The sequence below is a fragment of the Littorina saxatilis genome, linkage group LG8 (genome assembly GCF_037325665.1).
Source record: "Littorina saxatilis isolate snail1 linkage group LG8, US_GU_Lsax_2.0, whole genome shotgun sequence".
Taxonomy (NCBI): Eukaryota; Metazoa; Mollusca; class Gastropoda; order Littorinimorpha; family Littorinidae; genus Littorina; species Littorina saxatilis.
The window spans coordinates 45,481,355-45,495,280 of NC_090252.1; the positions used below are offsets into that span (position 1 = coordinate 45,481,355).

Below are 13,926 nucleotides of genomic sequence, written 5' to 3' on the forward strand. Positions count from 1 at the left end.
TGAGCTCTGATAAACAAAGGCAAGTAAGAGAGTAAGCGAGAGTTATTCACCAGCTGAGCGATGTAAGGGGAGATGACTCCGCCGACCCGTGCGACCATGGAGCTCATTCCGACGAGAGAGTTACGTGCCACTGTGGGGAAAAGCTCTGCGGAGAACAGGTAGATGATGCTGAAAGCAGAAGATGCCCCCATCTTGCCGATGTTGGACAGCAGTATTACGGACCAGGTCACGGCTGAAGCAGACAACATTGAACAGTTTATGAGGAAAAGAATGTGAAGAGTGACACGATTAGTGAGCTTAGTAAGGCTGATGGGGTCTATGTCGACCAAAAGAGTGGGATTCCCTGTAGGTGGAGTTCCTGGAGGGGAATTCCCTGTATACAGGGAATCCCACAGGGTGGAGTTTTTCAACTGATAAAACTTGCAAACCATACTCGAATTTCTAAGAAATATCAAAAAAGATTGAAAAACATAAAATTCTACCGATGTCGCCAAGCATCACGTGACTTTCAGCGATATCAGCGACACGCTACAGGAACTAAATCCTGTGGTATTCCCTGAATACAGGAGGGAATCCCCCTCCAGGAACTCCACCTACAGGGAATCCCACTCTTTTGGTCGACATAGACCCCATCAGCCTTAGTAAGGCACTAGGCCACACATGCGCATTGTAACAAGGGCATACGTCACGGGACATGCGCACTGCACGTTTCTCGCCACCATGCCAGAGAATATCTAGGTCGATGTACCACACATGTGCTTGCCTCTACTAAGAAATGAATAAAGCTTGGAACTGATAGGAGTTGCCTCCGTGTATGTGCTGAACTGAAAGACGTTACAAAGAGAAAGAGCGAGAGAGAGTATAAATAGATAGACTGCACAAATTTACACATACACACACAACACACACACACACAACACACACACACACACACACACACACAAACACACACACACGAAAATAAAAGACACAATAAAGATACTCACAGTCCCCGCCATACATAACAGGAAACATGGATGCAATCAATGCCAACCCGCCCACGATCATACTACCACAGTGCATCGCCTGCACAGAGAAAGCATGATCTCATACGGCATACAGAATACTGTATTTCCTTTTTAAATATTTTGTCCTTCATTTTCCAACAGATGACTATCACTGATCTTTTGCCGAAGCTTGTCAAGACACATGTGCAAACAGCCTGCTTGCTGATTTAACTACAAATCATGCACACAATAAAATTCAAAATTTAAGACCCGAAGTTGACTTCGGGAAGTCGTTTTTACCAACACTTCAGTGCCAATGCTTTGTGCAGCGAGCTTACTTCGCCCAAGTAATTTGAGGCTGAATGCATGGGGCCGTCACATACTGCGATTTTCCTAAGATTTACACAGTCACACAGCCGACGTACTGAGTCTTAGAAAAGAGCTACGACAAAGCTACGACTCTGGCTTATGAGATTCCCTCGTAGCTTTGAGCGATAGAACTTGTTCTATCCCCGCGAGACTGTCGAAGGGCATTCGTAGCGCAAAGCCAATGGGCGGTTCTGGCATAGCCCCTTCTTTCTTTCGGCTGGTAACAGCCGGAACCTCGCGGCAAGATCACACGAGAAAGGAAAAAAACCGAGTATTGGTCCCAAAAAGCATGTCGCTTTGGTAACAGTTCGTGTGTAAGTCGTGCATTTTATACGGTAAAAAGACATATGGTAACAGGCGGAACCTCGCGGCAAGATCACAGGAGTTGTCTCGCGTTATCACCCCAGAAGCGCTCATTAGAACGCGTCGTTGCGGCCTTCACGCCGTGACTTGAAAAAATGGCGGACAGTGGCGAACAGCGTCCCTTCACAGACAAATCATGACTTCCTTGACCAAGAGGTGACCACGACTGACCTTTCTGCCCAGCCTGTCCAGCCCCGCCATGGCGATGACGTAACCAATGAACTCGGCCACCGTGGACAGAGTGAAGTTGAGGTACACGTTGCCCCCTATATTGCCCACGTTCAGGCTCAGGCCGTAGTAGATCATGGTACACACAATCCTGGTTGTAAAAAAAGCATCGTCGTCATCGTCATCAGCTGCAGCAGCAGCAACAGCAGCGTCGTCGTCGTCATCGTTGTTATCGTCGTCATTATCATCATCATCATCATCATCGGCGTAGTAATCATCATCATTGTCGTCGTCGTCATCATCATCATCATCGTCATTATCATCATCGTCGGCGTCATAGTCGTCGTAATCATCATCATCATCATCATCATCATCATCATCATCATCATCATCATTTTATTTTTATTTGTTTAATGTTTTTCTTGAGGGTTAAAAAAGTTGCAGGGTTGGGAGAACAACAGTACTATGGTCGGTCGAGGAATGGCAAACACAGAAAACATTTTAAAACTTTATCTTACCAGTTGATGAAGATGATGAGGGTTCTCACGAGCGTTGTCTTGTTGGTGAACATGCGCAGTGCGCTCTCCTTCTTGACGCTGACGTCACTGTCACTGGGTTCTAGCGTGGGAGGGGCAGGCTGACCGTTCATGTGGGCCACCTGGCACGAACACGGACATGTAATGGAACTTTCCACAAAAATGCACAGCTTCAGTCAAGTAATTTTCCCAACAGCGAGTTAACAGTCCTGTACTTACCTTAAAGCATACGCAGGCAAACATTGATAGTTTTCATGTCTGACAAAGCTGTCTGGAACACGAACACACTATGCCAGTCATGCTTCAAATGGCTGTTTACAGATTTGATCATTTCCCTTCGTAAAAGCAAGCGGCCGAGTTGCACAACAGAGGATAGCATGACGGCCTTGAAGTTATTTCAACAGAAAGCCTCCTGCGTTCCTATTTGATCTTTTGAAAGAAGAAGTTTTAGTTGAACAATTATTGACGACAGAAGGCCATCTATATCTCATCCGTGCTAGTTTCTCCGTTTTCACATACTGAAAAAAGGGTTAGACATATATATATAACTAGATGATTACCCGCTTCGCCGGGTACCGGCTTCGCCGGGAAGAAGTAGAGCCGAATACCCGGCTGCGTCTGGGACCCGGCTTTGCCGGGTGTTTGCCGGCGCACCAAGGAAGGGAGATAAACGCGCAAAACACTGGAGAAGATAAGGAAGAGTTGTGGACAGTGACCTTCTAAAAATAATAACGTGCAGTGACCTTCTGAAAATAGTAACGTAGTAACGGGAATATGGATTGACGCCACACGAAGGAAGGGAGATAAACGCAAAACACTGGAGAAGATAAGGAAGAGTTACTGGGAATGGTGAAATGAACAGAAAAACCAAAATCGGTTCAGCGCTGCGCGCTGAGAGCACGTGTTGAAAATTCTCATCGAGCAGGTTGTGTCTGGGGTCTACCTGAATATGCCCACCAAATTTGAAGCAGATCCATCGAGAACTTTGGCCGTGCAGCGCGGACAGACACACAGACAGACAGACACAAGCCGTATATATATATAGAGAGACTAGAGGAATACCCGGCTTCGCCGGAGTGAATCGAGAGACAGAGACAGACAGCGTGGCGGTTCACCACAATCACCTTTGAAGGCGAAGTCCTCTCAAACGGGATTGAGATTTTTAGAGCTTATTTGTAAGCCCTATTATTATCTGTTATGGCTTCTCAAATGCCATAACATACAGACAGACAAAAGCCGCCAGACCCCATCACAAACAGAACTCTACAATCCACAGGTGTTGCCTCCACACACACTCACACACACACACACACACACACACACACACACACACACACACACACACTCACACACACACACACAGAAGCCGTATATATCTATCTATATATATAAATACTAGAGGAATACCCGGCTTCGCCGGGGTGAATCGCGAGACAGAGACAGACAGCGTGGCGGTTCACCACAATCACCTTTGAAGGCGAAGTCCTCTCAAACGGGATTAAGAATTGTAGAGCTAATTTCTAAGCCCTATATTATCTGTTATGGCTTCTCAAATGCCAGAACATACAGACAGACAAAAGCCGCCAGACCCCATCACAAACAGAACTCTACAATCCACAGGTGTTGCCTCCACACACACACACACAGACACAGACACAGAAGCCGTATATATCTATCTATATATATATAAATATATAGAGATAGATAACAGTGGATTTTTCGATAAATAGATTCGACCTTTGCACTTTTACAGTGAGGACAACTTACGGGTACATGCAAGGAAAGCCCATAACTTTTGTCACGACGGTAGTTTCCCTGTCACACTCGACCCCCTTTGAATGAACTTTGTCCCCAAAGTTCCGAACCATGGACCCGCCAAGCTTAGGTCCCTCCCAGGTGGAATGGGAACAGCACGAAAATGATTCAGTGGCCTGAACATTTCATGTCGAGTCCCATCGCTGTCGACGACGCCAAATGTAACCGAGTGCCGAAACACCACAATCATATTTGAAGGCGAAGTCCACTCAAACGGGATTGAGAATAACTGTCATGGCTTCTGGAAGGAAGGCCTGAACATACAGACACACCAAAGCCGCCAGACCACATCACAAACAGAACTCTACAATCCACAAGTGTTGCCCACACAAACACACACACACACAGAGAAGCCGTATATATATATATGTATATCTATATCTATAAATATATAGAAATAGATGACAGTGTATTTTTCGCGTGGCTATAAATTGATTCGACCTTTTCACTTTTACAGTAAGGACAACTTACGGGTGCAATGAAAGCGTTCTGGACAGTGCAGTGACATTCTAAAAATAGTAACGTAGTAACGGGAATATGGATTGACGCCACACAAAGGAAGGGAGATAAACGCTGAAAACACTGGAGAAGATAAGGAAGAGTTACTGGGAATGGATCCAGAGAAAAACCAAAATCGGTTCAGCGCTGCGCGCTGAGAGCACGTGTTGAAATATCTCATCGAGCAGGTTGTGTCCGGAGTCTACCTGAATATGCCCACCAAATTTGAAACAGATCCATCGAGAACCTTGGGCGTGCATCGCGGACACACACACACACACACACACACACAGACAGACACAAGTCGTACATATATATATATATAGATATAGAGATAGATGACAGTGGATTTTTCGGTAAATAGATTCGACCTTTGCACTTTTACAGTGAGGACAACTTACGGGTACATGCAAGGAAAGCCCACAACTTCTAAGGCGAACAACTCTGCAGAGTCTGCTGTGAAGGGCGACGGTAGTCTCCCTGTCACACTCGACCCCCTTTGAATGAACTTTGTCCCCAAAGTTCCGAACCATGGACCCGCCAAGCTTAGGTCCCTCCCAGGTGGAATGGGAACAGCACGAAAATGATTCAGTGGCCTGAACATTTCATGTCGAGTCCCATCGCTGTCGACGACGCCAAATGTAACCGAGTGCCGAAACACCACAATCACCTTTGAAGGCGAAGTGCACTCAAACGGGATTGAGATTAACTGTTGTGGCTTCTCAAAGGAAGGCCTGAACATACAGACACACCAAATCCGCCAGACCACATCACAAACAGAACTCTACAATCCACAGGTGTTGCCCACACACACACACACATACACACACACACACACACACACACACACACACACACACACACACACACACACACACACACACACACAGAGAAGCCGTATATATATATATATATGTATATATAAATGTATATCTATATTATCTATAAATATATAGAGATAGATGACAGTGTATTTTTTGCGTGGCTATAAATTGATTCGACCTTTTCACTTTTACAGTAAGCACAACTTACGGGTGCAAGGAAAGCGTTCTGGACAGTGCATTGACATTCTAAAAATAGTAACGTAGTAACGGGAATATGGATTGACGCCACACGAAGGAAGGGAGATAAACACTGAAAACACTGGAGAAGATAAGGAAGAGTTACTGGGAATGGATCCAGAGAAAAACCAAAATCGGTTCAGCGCTGCGCGCTGAGAGCACGTGTTGAAATATCTCATCGAGCAGGTTGTGTCCGGGGTCTACCTGAATACGGCCACCAAATTTGAAAGTGATCCATCCAGAACTTTGGCCGTGCATCGCGGACACACACACACACACACACACACACACACACACACACACACACACACACACACACACACACACACACACACACACACACACAAGTCGTATATATATAGAAGTTGGCCAAAAAATTATAGCAACAAATTTCAAACCCAAATTAAAGCATTAATTCCTGTGTCATTTAATTAAAACTGTATATGCCAGAGAAGGCCGCTCACTTAACCTTCAGGATCACCTTTTGGATTAAATATTTCTTTTACAGGGATCACGTGACCGCCGCTCAAGTAAGGGTACCCTCAAAATCGACGAGACAAAAACGGAAGAGCCAAATGAAAAATATTCTGAAAGTTTCAAAGCAATCCACCAAGTCATTGCTAAAGTGCAGACTTTTTTGTCATGATACCCCTAAAAATTGACGCAAAAAGTCCCGTTTTTGACCGCTCTTGCGATCGACACTTGCATCAGTAGGAATAGCATAGCACGCGAAATACGCAAGGTAGCAAAACAAAACAATCTGTTCAGGGTAGATAATTGACTTGACTTTCTTCGCGTATGTCAAAGTTGCAAAGTTTTGTCTATTGTGATTTTTTTGTCGATTTTTCATTCGGCTCTTCCGTTTTTGTCTGGTCGATTTTGAGGGTACCCTTACTTGAGCGGCGGTCACGTGATCCCTGTAAAAGAAATATCTAATCCAAATGGTGATCCTGAAGGTTACGTAAACGGCCTTCTCTGGCATATAAAGTGTTAATAAAATGACACGGGGATTAATGCTTTAATTTGGGTTTGAAATTTGTTGTAATAATGTTTTGGCCAAGTTTATATATATATATATCTTACCTTTCGTAGAATAGCGTTCGCTTCATCATAGCGTCCTTTGGAAATAAGCCACCTCGGAGATTCTTCGATAAACCTGAAAAACAAACAAACAAACAAAAACAAAAACAAAAAAACTAACAAATCCTTAAGCTTAAAGGCACAGCTTGTACTTCCCGTGTACTCGATTCGGTTCATCATCATTCGATCCGGCCAGGCTATTAGTATTACGTGGGATAAGGCCATCCGTCCACTTGGTCTCATACCAGACTGATTACTGTGCAAAGTTTGACGTTTTTGATGAATTCATTCTCATTCTGCACAGGAAGCAGTCATGCTCTTCATTTTGGTATGTGTCCAAGTGGATGCATGATCATAACCCACATAAAGGTTGTCCAGATCTGAGATAATGAACAGTCTTCATAGACCGCCACGGTTGGCCTAGTGGTAAGGCGTCCGCCCCGTGATCGGGAGGTCGTGGGTTCGAACCCCGGCCGGGTCATACCTAAGACTTTAAAATTGCCAATCTAGTGGCTGCTCTGCCTGGCGTCTGGCGTTATGGGGTTAGTGCTAGGACTGGTTGGTCCGGTGTCAAAATAATGTGACTGGGTGAGACATGAAGCCTGTGCTGCGACTTCTGTCTTGTGTGGCGCACGTTATATGTCAAAGCAGCACCGCCCTGATATGGCCCTTCGTGGTCGGCTGGGCGTTAAGCAAACAAACAAACAAACAGACCGGTTATAATAAACCACACAGACCAGTTTCAATAAACCACACAGACCAGTTATAATAAACCACACAGACCAGTAATAATAACCACACAGACCCGTTATAATAAACCACACAGACCAGTTATAATAAACCACACAGACCAGTAATAATAACCACACAGACCCGTTATAATAAACCACACAGACCAGTTATAATAAACCACACAGACCAGTTTTAATAAACCACAGACCCGTTATAATAAACCACACAGACCCGTTATAATAAACCACACAGACCCGTTATAATAAACCACACAGACCCGTTATAATAAACCACACAGACCAGTTATAATAAATCACACAGACCCGTTATAATAAACCACACAGACCCGTTATAATAAACCACACAGACCAGTTTTAATAAACCACACAGACCCGTTATAATAAACCACACAGACCCGTTTTAATAAACCACACAGACCCGTTATAATAAACCACACAGACCAGTTATAATAAACCACACAGACCAGTTTTAATAAACCACACAGACCAGTTTTAATAAACCACACAGACCAGTTATAATAAACCACACAGACCAGTTTTAATAAACCACACAGACCCGTTATAATAAACCACACAGACCCGTTATAATAAACCACACAGACCAGTTTTGATAAACCACACAGACCCGTTATAATAAACCACACAGACCAGTTATAATAAACCACACAGACCAGTTTTAATAAACCACACAGACCCGTTATAATAAACCACACAGACCCGTTATAATCAATCACACAGACCAGTTTTAATAAACCACACAGACCAGTTATAATAAACCACACAGACCAGTTATAATAAACCACACAGACCCGTTATAATAAACCACACAGACCAGTTTTGATAAACCACACAGACCCGTTATAATAAACCACACAGACCAGTTTTAATAAACCACACAGACCCGTTATAATAAACCACACAGACCAGTTTTAATAAACCACACAGACCAGTTATAATAAACCACACAGACCAGTTATAATAAACCACACAGACCAGTTATAATAAACCACACAGACCAGTTATAATAAACCACACAGACCAGTTATAATAAACCACACAGACCAGTTATAATAAACCACACAGACCAGTTATAATAAACCACACAGACCAGTTATAATAAACCACACAGACCAGTTATAATAAACCACACAGACCAGTTTTAATAAACCACACAGACCAGTTATAATAAACCACACAGACCAGTTATAATAAACCACACAGACCAGTTATAATAAACCACACAGACCAGTTTTAATAAACCACACAGACCAGTTTTAATAAACCACACAGATCAGTTTTAATAAACCACACAGACCAGTTTTAATAAACCACACAGACCAGTTTTAATAAACCACACAGACCAGTTTTAATAAACCACACAGACCAGTTTTAATAAACCACACAGACCCGTTATAATAAACCACACAGACCAGTTATAATAAACCACACAGACCAGTTTTAATAAACCACACAGACCAGTTTTAATAAACCACACAGACCCGTTATAATAGACCAGTAATAAAGAACGCATGCAAACAGTAATCAACACAGACAAGGAACTAACAATACAGATGCTTGATAAGCTACAGAGACCAGTAACAAAACAAAACAACAAGTCGCGTAAGGCGAAAATACAACATTTAGTCAAGCTTAGTCGAACTCACAGAATGAAACTGAACGCACTGCATTTTTTCCGCAAGACCTGTCCACCGCTCGTGGCAAAGGCAGTGACATTAACATTCAAGAAAAGCGCGGTAGCGGTTGCGCTGAGGAGGGTAGCACGCTTTTCTATATCTCTATTCTTTTTAACTTTCTGAACGTGTTTTTAATCCAAACATATCACATCTATATGTTTTTGGAATCAGGAACGGACAAGGATTAAGATGAAATTGTTTTTAAATCGATTTCGGATATTAAATTTTATTCATAATTTTTATATTCTTAATTTTCAGAGCTTGTTATTAATCCAAATATAACATACTTATATATTTTTGGAATCAGAAAATGATGAAGAATACGATAAATGTAATTTTATATCGTTTTCATTAATTAATTTTTAAGCCTCCAAGCTGAAATGCAATACCAAAGTCCGGCCTTCGTCGAAGATTGCTTGGCCAAAATTTCAATCAATTTGATTGAAAAATGAGGGTGTGACAGTGCCGCCTCAACTTTTACAAAATGCCGGATATGACGTCATCAAAGACGTTTATCCAAAAAATGAAAACAACATCCGGGGATATCATACCCAGGAACTCTCATGTAAAATTTCATAAAGATCGGTCCAGTAGTTTACTCTGAATCGCTCTACACACACGCATGCACAGACACACAGACACACAATCAATCAATCAATCAATCAATGAGGCTTATATCGCGCATATTCCGTGGGTACAGTTCTAGGCGCTCTGCAGTGATGCCGTGTGAGATGAAATTTTATACGGCCAGTAGATTGCAGCCATGTCGGCGCATATTTACCTTTCACGGCCTTATTCCAAGTCACACGGGTATGGTAGACAATTATTAACTGTGCCTAAGCAATTTTGCCAGGAAAGACCCTTTTGTCAATCGTGGGATCTTTAACGTGCACACCCAATGTAGTATACACGGGGGGTGGTTCGGACACCGAAGAGAGTCTGCACACAAAATTGACTCTGTGAAATAAATTTCCGCCGAACCTGGGATCGAACTCGCGCTGACAGCGGCCAACTGAATACAAATCCAGCGCGCAGACACAGACACACAGACACACACACACACACACACACACACACACACACACACACACACACATACACCACGAGCCTCGTCTTGATTCCCCCCTCTATGTTAAAACATTTAGTCAAAACTTGACTAAATGTAAAAACCAGTAATACACAACACAGACCAGTAATAAACAGCACAGACCAGCAATAAACAGCACAGACCAGCAATACACAGCACAGACCAGTAAAAAAATAACAACAACCGGGAATAAACAACACACACCAATAATACACAGCACAGACCCGTAATAAAGAGAACAGACCAGCAATTCACAACACATACCAGTATTAAACAGTTCAGCAAAGAAAACACAGATACAACCAGCAATACACAACACAGACTATAATAAACAACACAGACCAGCCATAAACCACTAAAAGCAGTTACAATAAACCAAACAGACCAGTAATAAACAACGCATACGCATGATAAGCTACAGAGACCAGTAATACACAGCGCACAACAGTAATACACACAACAGATCAACACACACCAGTAATACACAACAGATACCCATACACGCCAGTAATACACACAACAGATCCACACACACCAGTAATACACACAACAGATCCACACACACCAGTAATACACACAACAGATCCACACATACCAGTAATACACACAACAGAGCCACACACACCAATAATACACACAACAGATCCACACACAGCAGTAATACACACAGCAGATACACACACACACCAGTAATACACACAACAGATACACACACACACCAGTAATACACACAACAGATCAACACACACCAGTAATACACACAACAGATCCACACACACCAGTAACACACACAACAGATTCACACACACCAGTAATACACAACAGATCCACACACACACCAGTAATACACACAACAGATCCACACACACCAGTAATACACACAACAGATCCACACACACCAGTAATACACACAACAGATCCACACACACCAGTAATAACCAAGGAAGAGCACCGTGGGACAGGACACAGCTAGCTGCAGGTGGCGCCAGTCTCGCAGACCGTAGGCCAGACCGGCCAGGAACAGCAGTCCGAAACACCAGGAGATCTGTAGAAACTGACCGGCCACTGTCCGACTCTTCCGTCCGACAAGCTCCAGTCCTTAAACAAAATGGGTGTTTGTTAAAGTTTGACCGATAGAAGATTTTTGGAAAATAACTCCGTTGGGTTTGTATCGGTTGTGAAAGAGTGAATACCCTTGCTTTACCTCTGACAAATAAAGTCACACGTGCTCGTGTCCACGTGTTTCCGACACATCCCTCGCAAGTGATTGGCCCCTCCAATGTTTGTCCGAGTAAACATCAAGGGTATTCACTCAATTATTTTCGGAATTCGTCTATTAGTAGACAAAAACAAACACAAACAAAAATACCGGCAAAGGAGTTGAGTTTTTTTTTAGAAGAAACCGATGTTTTCTTTTTGTTAATTTTGTCGGTTGTTTTTGTAAACGTTCCTCCAACCGATATTGGTTATGCGGGACCACAAGTAATGTTTTGTTTGTTTGTTTGCTTAACGCCCAGCCGACCACGAAGGGCCATATCAGGGCGGTGCTGCTTTGACATATAACGTGCGCCACACACAAGACAGAAGTCGCAGCACAGGCTTCGTGTCTCACCCAGTCACATTATTCTGACACCGGACCAACCAGTCCTAGCACTAACCCCATAATGCCAGACGCCAGGCGGACAAGTATTGTTGTCGTACTTGCTTCGTTTTGGTTCAACGTTTGAACTATCGTCCAAGTGTCATGCTAAAGAATTCATACCTTCAAATGAAAGTTTGTGTATGTATGTAAAGACTAAAGGACAGAACTGTTGTGCTGTTTCCGAAAATGACCAATCGCAGTAACATAACAACACGCAAACACAAAGGGCCTGGAAAGAGGGGAAGAAGGACGGAACAAAAGAAAGAAAGAAAGAAAGAAATAAACAAAGAAAGAAAGAAAAAAAAAAGAAAAGAAAGAAAACAGGAATAGCGAAAGGAAAAGAAAAGAAAAGTGAGAAGTAAAAAAAAAAAAAACCAGCTAGAAAAAAGAAAAAGCAAATCTAAAAATAGTTTGACAGCAGATTTAGACTTTTTACCCAAAACGTAGACTGACAGGAAAACACCGAAGTTAGCCCCGCCCATTATGAAGCGTAGAGCAACGTAGACGGTGAAGCTTTGAACGAAGGCTCCGCCCACTGCGCAGCCAATATGTAGCACCATGGAAAACACAAATCCCGTCTTCCGACCGAAACTGTCCCAAATAAAAGAAAAGCCAGTTTGTGAGATTGTGGCTGGTAATAGTAGTGACAGTAGTATTCAGAGTTTGCCAAATACCGTAAAGTACCTTGTAAGCGTCAAGTGTCGAGTAAACGCCCACCCACCCCAACCCAAGACACCCCCATCCCTAACACATAATGTCTCTATCTGTGTGTGTGTGTGTGTGTGTGTGTGTGTGTGTGTGTGTGTGTGTGTGTGTGTGTGTGTGTGCGCGCGTGCGTGCGTGCGTTCATGTGTGTGTGTGTGTGTGTGTGTGTGTCACACACACTCTCTCTCTCTCTCTCTCTCTCTCTCTCTCTCTCTCTCTCTCTCTCTCTCTCTCTCTCTCTCTCTCTCTCTCTCTCTCTCTCTTTCCACGGAATTGGCTGATGATTTCGCAAAATGGGCAAGTCAGTTGCAGAGGCCTTAAAGCATTTGTTGCAGAGGCCTCAAACGATTTTTCGGCAAAACGCTGCCGATTTCGCGAAAATGTCAAAAATGTTACCGATTCCGGGTATTCGGCAATTCCGTGAATTCGGCACGACATATACATTACTAGAATGAATACCCGCTTCGCCGGGTAGCCGGCTTCGCCGGGAAGAAGTACTTAGAGCCGTACGCCGGTTTCGCCGGGTCCGAACAATGGACCCGCCAAGCTTAGGTCCCTCCCAGATTCGTGGAATGGGAACAGCACGAAAATGATTCAGTGGCCATAATGCCATTCCTGACCATATCGAGTCCCATCCTTGTCGACGAATGTAACCGTGTTAATCACCTTTGGAGGCGAACTCCACTCAAACAGGACTGAGCAAGTTAGAGCTTATCTCTAAGCCCTTTTGAACTGTTATGGCTTCTCAAAGGAAGGCCAGTACATAAAATTACACAAAAGCCGCCAGACCACATCACAAACAGAACTGAACAATGCACAGGTGTTGCTCACATAGACACACACACACACACACACACACACACACACAAACACAGAGAAGCCGTATCTATAGAGAGATAGATGACAGTGTATTTTTCGCGTGGCTATAAATTGATTCGACCTTTGCACTTTTACAGTGAGGATAATTTACGGGTCCAATTTACGTTCTGGACACTGCGGTGACCTTCTAAAAATAGTAACAGAACGCCGGGAATATCCGAAGATGCCCCCTTCATACCATACGAAGGAAGGGAGGTAAACGCTGAAAACCTGGAGAAGATGAGAAGATAAGAAAGAGTTACTTATAATGGTGAAATGAACACAAAAACCAAAATCAGTTCAGCGCTGCGC

At 43.3% G+C, this 13,926-nt stretch overlaps 1 protein-coding gene across 1 annotated transcript in view; it reads right to left on the reverse strand.

Annotated features, from left to right (window-relative positions):
• The window catches only part of LOC138973644 (organic cation transporter protein-like), a 28,268-nt gene that overhangs the window by 9,126 nt on the left and 5,216 nt on the right, over positions 1-13,926 (reverse strand). Inside the window, exons 5-11 of the mRNA XM_070346372.1 lie at positions 12,488-12,642; positions 11,339-11,507; positions 6,880-6,952; positions 2,405-2,544; positions 1,890-2,037; positions 987-1,065; positions 51-232 (exon numbers count right to left, since the gene is read on the reverse strand). Of these exons, the coding sequence (XP_070202473.1) occupies positions 51-232; positions 987-1,065; positions 1,890-2,037; positions 2,405-2,544; positions 6,880-6,952; positions 11,339-11,507; positions 12,488-12,642 (946 nt within the window). The remainder of the gene's footprint in view (positions 1-50; positions 233-986; positions 1,066-1,889; positions 2,038-2,404; positions 2,545-6,879; positions 6,953-11,338; positions 11,508-12,487; positions 12,643-13,926) is intronic.